We start from the raw sequence: 9,158 nt of genomic DNA on the forward strand, positions 1-9,158 counted from the left end.
TAAAATCGATCCATGTAATACACCATACCAATAGAATAAAAGAAACAAATGCACAATCTTATTAGTTGATGCAGAAAAAAAATTGGCAGAATCCAACACCCACTCATGATAAATATACTCATAAACTAGGAATGGAAGGAATCTCGCTCAACCTGATACAGGTCATCAGTGAAATCTCCACAGCTAATGGCATGTTTAATGGTGAAAGAGTTAAAGCTTTCCCTGTAGGATCAAGAACAAGACAACTACTGTCAACACTTCCATTTAACATTGTACCAGAGGTTCTAACCAGGGTAATTTGGCAAGAAAATATAACAAAAGGCATCTATCTATATGGGAAATGAAGACAAAAAAAGAAGAAAAGATATTTGCAGATCTTATACCTAAAAGAAAACGTTAAGGAATTCTTACGCCTGTAAAAAACTACTAGACATAATAAATACATTTGGCAAGTTTGCAAAATTAATAAACAAAAATCAGTTGTATTCCTATCTATTAGCTGGTATATGCTGGATTTTTCCCCCTCCAAATTCATATGTTAAAGACCTAATTCCCAGAACCCGAAAATGTGCCTGTAATTGGGAATTGAGCATTTAAAGAGGTGTTCAAGTTAAAATGAGACCATTATGGTGGTTCCTAATCCAATCTCACTGCTGTCCTTATGATAAAAGAAAATTTGGACACGAAGGAAGATGTATACACAGAGAAAAGATCATGTGAGAACATGACCATTTATAAGCCAAGAAGTAAGGCCTCGGAAGAAACCAAAACTGCTGGCACCCTGATCTGGGACTCTTAGCCTCCAGAAATGTGAGTGTTTACACCACTCAGTCAGTGGTGTTTTGTTGTGGAAGCCCTAGCAAACTAATACGAGAGCCATTCGAAATCTACAAGTGGAATTAAGAAAACGATTTCATTTATAACAGCATCAAAAAGAACAAAATATTTAGAAATAAATATAACAAGTGCAATGCTAGTACATTGAAGCTACAAAAGTACATAACAATATTGAAATTAATTAAAGAAGAGCAAGGTTAATAGAAAAATATCTCATATGCATGGACTGGAAGACTTCCTATTGTCAAGATGGCAACAGTCCCAAAATTAATCTGGAGGTTCAATTAAATCCCAATAAAAATTCCAACAGCCTCTTTTGGAGAAATGGACAACCGGATTCTAAAATTTATATGAAAATGCAAAGGACTCAGACTAGCTAAATCAATCTTGACAAAAAGAACATAGCAAGAGGACTCACACTTCCTTGTTTCAACTCTTACCAAAAAGCTACAATAACCAAAACAGTGTGGTATAAGGATAGACATATATATTAATGGGATAGAATTGAGAGTACAGAAAGAAACCTATATGTCTACGGCCAACTGATTTTCAACAATGATGTCAAGATCATTCAATGTAGTAACAATCTTTTCAACAAGTGGCTGAGACAATTGTATGTCCATATGCAAAAGAATAATTTTTGTTCCCTTCCTCACATTTTATACAAAATTTATATAAGATGGATCAAATATCTAAATATGAAAGCGAAACTACAAAATTCTTAGGAGAAAATATAGGTATAAATCAACGTTGGAATAGGCATAGGTTTCTTATACATGACACCTATAGTAGAAGTAACCAAAGAAAAATATATACATTGTGCTTTATCAAAACAAAATAAAATGTGCATCAAAGAACACTATCAAGAAAGTGAAAAGACAACCCATATTATTTCATTTCTTTCAGAAAATGTTTGCAAATCCTACATATTTTAAGAACCCAACATCCAGACTATGTTGAGAACTCGTACAACTCAACAATAAAAAGGCAATCCAATTAAAAATGAGAAAGGATTTAGAGAGAATCTTTTCCAGAGAAGATACACGAATGCACAATAAGCCCAAGAAAAGATGCTTACCATCAATAGTCATCAGGGAAATGCAAATAAAAACCAGAATGTCATACCACTTCACACCAACTGGGATCACTGAATTTTTTTTTTTAAATGAAAATTAACAAGTATTTGCAAGGATGAGGAGACACTGGAACCCTCATGCATTGCTGGGAAAGTAAAAAGGTGCAACCACTGTGGAAAACAGTTTGTCATTTTCTCACAAAGTTAATTGTAGAGTTACCAAACTGCTCATATGTTCACACAAATTGTGCTTGGATTTTTAAAGTCACATTATTCGTAATAGCCAAAAAGTGGGAACAACCCAAATGTCCAATAACTGATGGACTTCATCTTTTTCCATAGTATAATTCAATGGAATATTATTGGAAATAAAAAGGAACAAAGTACAGATATAGTCAACAGCATGGGCGAATTTGAAAACATGCTAAGCAAAAGAAATCAGACACAAAAGGCCATATACTGTATGATTCCATTTATGTGAGCTCTCCAGAAGGAACAAATTCCCAGAGACAGAAAGTAGATTAGTGTTTGCCAGGGGCTGAGGAGAAATGGGAATGGGCAGTGATTGTTAACGGGTATGGGGTTTCTTTTTGGAGTGATGACATGTTCTGGAATTAGATGGTAGTCTGGATTTTACCACCTTGTGGGCATACTAAAAACCACTGAATAGTGTACACTTAAAAAAGGTGAATCTTAAGCTAGGTAAATTATATATCAATAAAAATTTTGTAGAGATGGAAATAAAAAGACTGGAAATCTAGGGCAAAAGAAAACAGGATGAATGCAAGATGAGGAAAGGAAATTCAGTACAAGTCATGTTGGCGGACACTAGCAGTGGTGGTGCCTGTGGGAATCAGAGCAGTCCTGCCTCCAACACAAGAAGCCCTGTGATCTGTGCCAGGAGTAACAGCCTCCACTAGGGGCTCTGCAGAAGCACAATTTCTCCTGGGGCTGATATTTGAGAGTCAAATTTCCTGCAGTTTAGATATTTCCATCAGTTTAGCAAAATCTGGATAGGCTATAAGGCTGACAACTGTGTCCAAAGCAATAATCACTTGAGAACTTTTCCAGGTGCCCCATCACTCTGCATTGTACAGCATATTCTTTAACATGTTTATTTCATTTTTCAATTCACTAAGTGCTTGCTGAGCACTTGCCCATTTTCCTTTATTTGCAAAATGTAGGAATTTAACCTATCTTTGAGCACAATTTGGGAATAAGGTTTAAGTTTCTATGATACAATGTTGCCATTTAAAAATAAAGGTAACATAATGCTCCTACCCCCTTTTGAGAATATAGTGTTCCATTTTATTAACATCTTTTCTACTTTTTTTTTTTTTTTTTTTTACATTTTTATGTTTTGCTATTTACTGGTCAAAACCACTGTAGCTCATTCAGATTCAGAAAGGAGACTATAAACATGTATGCCATGTTAATGCAGGATATTGTTTCATTATGAATGTGCCTATATTGTTAATTTCATCTAAATAGTACATGCAGTATTTATAGGAGGCTAAAAGGCATAAAGTATTCTTGTATGTGAAACGCTCCAATTAAAAAGAGTTATGTTAGCTGTTAAGTAAGTTTTAAAAAGATGTTTATTCAATTCAAACGCAGAATTGATAAAATTTTCTCCTTAAAACTGTAAAGAACAAAAAGCTGGAATTACCCATCAACAGTACAATAGAATTCCAGTTTATTCTGAGAGCAGATCAACCAAGATGAACAAACGAGTCTTGTAATTGCATACCAGAGGTCAAAAATTAGCCCTACCAAATGAGGAGGGAGAGGAATTGCTGAGACCTAGAAGAAAGGTCATAATATTTGGACTGAATAAAAGCAATTCACTAATAGCAATTTCCCTTTATCTGACAGCAATTGTAGAAAGTTTTAACAAATCCTGTTAAAATGGATGAAAACTATTTCCTGAATAGTTAAGAAAAGATTATAATAAATGTCAAGTATTCTACAGCATGTATAGAATCTCATTTCCAAGGGAGCATGCTGTTTTCTTCAGCATCCTGTTAGCCAAGTTCCAATTTTGGACAGGTCCTAGGAAACACAACATCGTTAAAGACAGAGATGAAACAAAGTGATTAATTGTAAGCACATTTCTATAGATAGTATTGCACTTGGAATATGTAAAAATCTCTCTGAAGCTTGGTAGAGATAAGGGTTGTAAACAGATTTGAAATCCACACGGCAATAGATCACATGCTAATCTTTGCCCAAAGTTCTATGTTGTTGAGAATGATTCTGATGTATTATTTTAAAGGAGAGAGTGTCGTATGAATTCCAGATCTTTGTCATGGACAAAGAATCTAAGTGCTATTCATTTGTGGTTCCTGATTCATTTGTTCTTTGAGAGATTAGCTAAAATGAAGGGAGTGGGTGAAAGAACCACCAATTCTTTTCCTGTGTCTACAGTAAATACAAACAGATCTCCAGCCATTACTACATCTCTCCCTCCTGTCAGATGGAAGATGTAACATCTTCCATGAACGCTTACTTTGTTACTACAAAATGGAAAGAGACACTTCTACTGTGGTGAAATGTATATGGCAAACCCAAATAATTTAGGCCACAAAATACCCTACTTTAGCCAGAATGATAAGAGTAATCTACTTTTTCCATTTCACTCTGAGCATACTGTCCTACATACATTTTATTTATTCCTTCCTTGCTACAATGTAAAGGCAGAATATACTTTTAAAAATAATTATTCATCAACATTTAAGACAAATGATCAAAGCTTGAGTTTATTGTTATACAATGTTGCTCTTTCATCTTTATTTCTGAACAGCAAATCTCATCAAGCATGATTGAGTTTTGCTTACTTGTATCTTCTCCCATACTTCTGCATTTACTATGTGTATAGCTCTTCAGAATAAAATTAAGATAGGAGTAAACCAGTACAATTCAGCAGCATCAGCAACTTAACCAAACATATAAAAGTCTTTCCCGACTGACCCTGAATGACCATTTAGCCCCCTTTCAAATTTTGGCATCAAATTTCTACTTACAAAAAGTATATAGTTTCAATCAGGAGGGCAGAGCGTTGATGACCGCAAGTAACAAGAAAAATGAACGCTATGAAGACGCACATAAAATAATAAAGGAAAAAAGCAAGAAAATGATAGCAAGGAGAGGTGGGGATTTACTTGTTGTCAGAGGAGGAAACACTTATTTTTCTACTGTGAAAGAAGGAGAAATAACCCAGTCTAAAAAAAGAGGTGCTTTCTTGAAATAGTTTCTGCTGGATTCCCCATTATTTTAGATATGATGGGAGCTGGAGTTGTGCAGAATATTTTGGGATGCTTTCCACATGGATTTATGATTCTCAAAAAGAATCAGCATCAATTAAACTATAGTTGACCCTTGAACAGTATGGGGGTCAGGGGAACGGACCCCCTACACAGTAGAAAATTCATGTACAATTTCGACTCCTCATAAACTTAACTACTAATACCCTACTGTTGTAAGAAAATCATAAGGAAGACAAAATATACTTACTGTTTATTAAGTGGAAGTGGATCATCAGAAAGACTTTCATCCTCATCGTCTTCACATTGAGTGGGCTGAAGAGGAGGAGGAAGAGACATTGAGTGGGCTGAAGAGGAGGAGGAAGAGGAGGGGTTAGTCTTGCTGTGTTAGGGGTGGCAGAGGAGGAAGAAAATCCATGCAAAAGCGGACCCTCCCAGTTCAAACCCCTGTTGTTCAAGGGTCAACCGCACAATCAAGTTTTGATGAGAAGATTCAGTTTTCAAACTTGATTTTAAGCAGGTATGTATCTAGGTACTCAAATTCAGATGTAATATTACATGGAATTTAAACACTCCTGGTTAAGCAGAAATAGAAGAATCGTCACCTAAGTAGAAAAATCTTTACCTAAGTAGAAATCAACCTATGAGAGGAAAGCTCAGGAAAGAGCCAGGGTACTGGCATAATAAAGAGTTGTAGGCATGACATATGTTTGTGTTTATTCGTGTATATCTGTCGTTTGAAATAAAGAGCAGATTGAGTATTGGATTAGGGGAAACATATTTCTTGTGAGAGAGCCATCCTTTGAGCATCACATTTTCAAAGGTAGATTGATTATCCGGATACACTTCCAGTGGGTTTTGCTGCAAGCTGAGACATCTATTGACAGCATCCGTAGACTCTTCAGAGCTTGGAGTGGAAAAGAACTGGAACCTAGAACACATGGAAATTTGTTACGTGACTGAAGTGTTCTCTCACTTTTGCTTCGGAAACACTTAAAGCCACATACTTTGCGGTAGGCAATGTTCTACATTTATTAAATATACAGTTAACTCATCCAATCTGTTGCAACCACCTTATAAGGGCGTTACTCTAATTCTCTCCATTTGATGGATGGATAACTGAGGCTAGGAGATAAATTGCTCATTGCGGGGCAAGTGAAATTCCAGCCCAGGCTATCCGGGCTTTAGATCCTGTACTTTTAACCAATAGCGCTTTGCTTCTTTTCCTTGTATTTATCCCTTTCAAAAATGATTAACTGTATGCAAAATAATATAACTAACGACAGGGCCGGCAAGGGTTAACATGGAAACAGATCCCCGAGCTGAAAAAACAAAAACAAACCGGGGAGCCAGATCCCCTGAAAGCCCCGGTAGGAAATTCAATGGGCCTCCTGTTCCTTTAAACTCTCGCTTTCGCCCCCGCTGACACTTTACAAAGCCGCGGCGGCAATGGCGAGGACCACGCTGCGGCGCGCCACCCTCCGCCACCCTCCCGCGCGGGGCTGGGGTCCGAGGGGGCTTCGCGGAGTCGGTAACCCAACTGGCTCTCGTTTGCTTTCTCCACACCCGGCCACTGCCAGACCCAGCCTCCGGGAGGGAGCGAGCTATGGTTAACCCTTTCGTGCCCAGGGAGACCCCGCCAGGGTTGGGGCGGGGCGCGATCGCCCCCCGCAGTCGGGCGCGAAGGCGGCCCGGGCGCCAGGTGGGTGGGGGGAGCAGTTGGCGGAGCTGCCCAGGACGCGCGAGCAGGGTGCGGCGATGGCGCCCAGGCAGCGCGGAGGTACCGCCCCGCGCTCCCCCGCTAGCTCCCCGGACTCGTCCCCTCTCCTCGCGCTCGGGGGCAGCCGGCTGCCGGGGGCGCGCGGGGCTGGAGTGGCCCTCTCCCTCCCGTTCGCTAGGCTCCCCCGGCTTAATCTGTTGGCGGCGACTCCTCAGCCAGCCCCGAGGAAAGTGCAGTCATTGGACAGGTCGGTGCGGGCTGCCGGTTTCAGGGAGGAAGGTGGGAGAAGCCTGGAGGAGCGAAGGGGAGGGCGGAGGGAGGAGGGAGGAGGGTGCGGCGGCAGATCTGGCAAATTGCGAGCTGCCTTCCCTCCTCAAAGTGTGGAGCAGGAGCGCTGGGGAGCGTGGCGACGGCAGCGCCTCCTCCGCCACCAAACTCCTGGGGCTCCGCGGGGGCTTGGGGCCACCTCCTCCTGAGCCTGGAACCCTCTCCCGATAGGTTCTAGCCTGACTCCCTCCCACCCCACCCTTTTCCTTTCTTCTTCCTCTCTCTCTCTCTTTCTCTTTTTTTTTTTTTTTTAAAAAAAGAACACACATTTTTTTTTTTTCCCTGGCTTCGGACCTCAGACTGCTGCAGCCCGAACCTTCCCAGGGCTCAGCTCTTTGGAGCTGCCCATTCCTCCCGCTGCAGGAACGGACGCGCGCCCTGCGTCGGGCGAAGAAAAGAAGCAAAACTTGTCGGGAGGGTTTCGCCATCAACCTCCTTCCCGCAAACCTAAAAACCTCCTGCCGGGGCCATCCCGAGACAGAGGAAAGTTCCTGCAGAGCCGACCAGCCCTAGTGGATCTGGAGCAGGCAGCAGCGGCGCTGGCTGTGGAATTAGATCTGTTTTGAACCCAGTGGAGCGCATCGCTGGGGCTCGGAAGTCACCGTCTGCGGGCACCGGGGTGGCGCTGTCCGAGTGGAACCGACAGTTTGCGAGCCCCGGCTGCAAGTGGCCTTTCCTCCCCGCAGTTGTTGTTCAGAGTCGGGTGAGGGCTGCGAGTGTGGCAAGTTGCAAAGAGAGCCCCAGAGGTCCGGAGAGGGCTGCGCTCCTGCTCGCGTTCGCTTCTTCCTCCTCTCGGTTCCCTGCTGTGAAATCGCAGGGACATTTACAAAGGCCTCCGGGTCCCACCGAGACCGATCCGCAGCGCTTGGCCCGGTCGCGCCTCTTGCATCGGGAGCCCCCGAGCACCGGCGAAGGACTGGCGGGCTGGGTAGGGAGGTGGCGGCGGCGGCATGGCGAGGTTCCCGAGGGCCGACCTGGCCGCTGCAGGAGTTGTGTTACTTTGCCACTTCTTTACGGACCAGTTTCGGTTCGCCGATGGGAAACCCGGAGACCAAATCCTTGGTAAGTAAGATGCACTTTGGCTTTTTGATTTTGTGCACAGCTGAAGACCTTCCTGGATCTCTCGTTCCCCCCCTACTCTCTCCCCCTACATCACCTGTCTGCCCTTGGGAAACTTATTGCAGTTGCTTTTCGGGTAAACTTAGGATTCCCAAATGGGGAAAAGAGGGTTAAAAAGAGAAGGACGCCGGGGACTAGGGGTTTTCTTGAGGCTTTCGGGCTTACTTCACCTGGGCGGCAGGGGGTGGTACTGTCTCCCCTAAGTAGCCCCGGGAGGGCTCCAGTGTGAGAGCAAGCTGCTTCTGTGGATACATCTCCTAGGACCTGGCATCTCCAGGCTGTGTGCTCTACGGCTCCTCCTCCTTCCTCGCTGCTGGTTAAACTAAGCGAGTGTGTGATGTGGGGTGGGTGGGGGACTTGGTGAAAGCCAGGGATTGCCGGTCTCCCCTCTGCATGAGAAAATTCCCTGTGGCAGCAGCTTCCTTCCCCTGGCAATCCCCGGTAGCTCTGTCTAGTGAACCGGGCCAAGCGGGCCCTGGAAGTGGGGCGGGGTAGGTGCGGCCGGCGCAGAGGTGGGGAGCAGGTGGGAAAGGTGGGGGCGGGCGCGCCTCTGGATGCTTACCCCTGCTCCCATTGTCCTCCGCCTGCCAGCTTCACAGACAGGCCTGAACACGCAGAGGGTTCCTCAGAGTGCCCTGATTTTATCCCCGGGAGGACCCCCAACCTCCGCATCCTCTTAGTGGCTGTCCTGGCAGGTGCGCGTCCTGCGGGGAGCCGCGCCCCGCGGACGATCGCCGAGCGGAAGGCGCAGGGCTGCCTCCTGGGACCCTGCCCACCGCGAGCTGGGTGCCTACTCCTCCCCATTTCTGCCTTTCAG

General features: G+C 43.8%; 1 protein-coding gene and 2 long non-coding RNA genes across 3 annotated transcripts in view; 2 read left to right on the forward strand and 1 right to left on the reverse strand.

Annotated features, from left to right (window-relative positions):
• Nucleotides 1-2,667: 2,667 nt before the first annotated feature.
• On the reverse strand, nt 2,668-9,045 carry LOC126962733 (uncharacterized). The gene is made up of 3 exons (XR_007728793.1): nt 8,904-9,045; nt 5,426-5,490; nt 2,668-3,964 (listed from the first exon to the last, which is right to left on the reverse strand). It is a non-coding gene; the product is annotated as an uncharacterized LOC126962733 (long non-coding RNA).
• The window catches only part of PLXDC2 (plexin domain containing 2), a 468,121-nt gene continuing 465,960 nt past the window's right edge, over nt 6,998-9,158 (forward strand). Inside the window, exons 1-2 of the mRNA XM_050804055.1 lie at nt 6,998-7,142; nt 7,522-8,284. Of these exons, the coding sequence (XP_050660012.1) occupies nt 8,173-8,284 (112 nt within the window). The 5' untranslated portion in view covers nt 6,998-7,142; nt 7,522-8,172. The remainder of the gene's footprint in view (nt 7,143-7,521; nt 8,285-9,158) is intronic.
• The window catches only part of LOC126962732 (uncharacterized), a 28,952-nt gene continuing 28,085 nt past the window's right edge, over nt 8,292-9,158 (forward strand). Inside the window, exon 1 of the long non-coding RNA XR_007728792.1 lies at nt 8,292-8,832. This is a non-coding gene — a long non-coding RNA (uncharacterized LOC126962732). The remainder of the gene's footprint in view (nt 8,833-9,158) is intronic.

This window comes from Macaca thibetana, chromosome 9, assembly GCF_024542745.1.
Source record: "Macaca thibetana thibetana isolate TM-01 chromosome 9, ASM2454274v1, whole genome shotgun sequence".
Lineage (NCBI taxonomy): Eukaryota > Metazoa > Chordata > Mammalia > Primates > Cercopithecidae > Macaca > Macaca thibetana.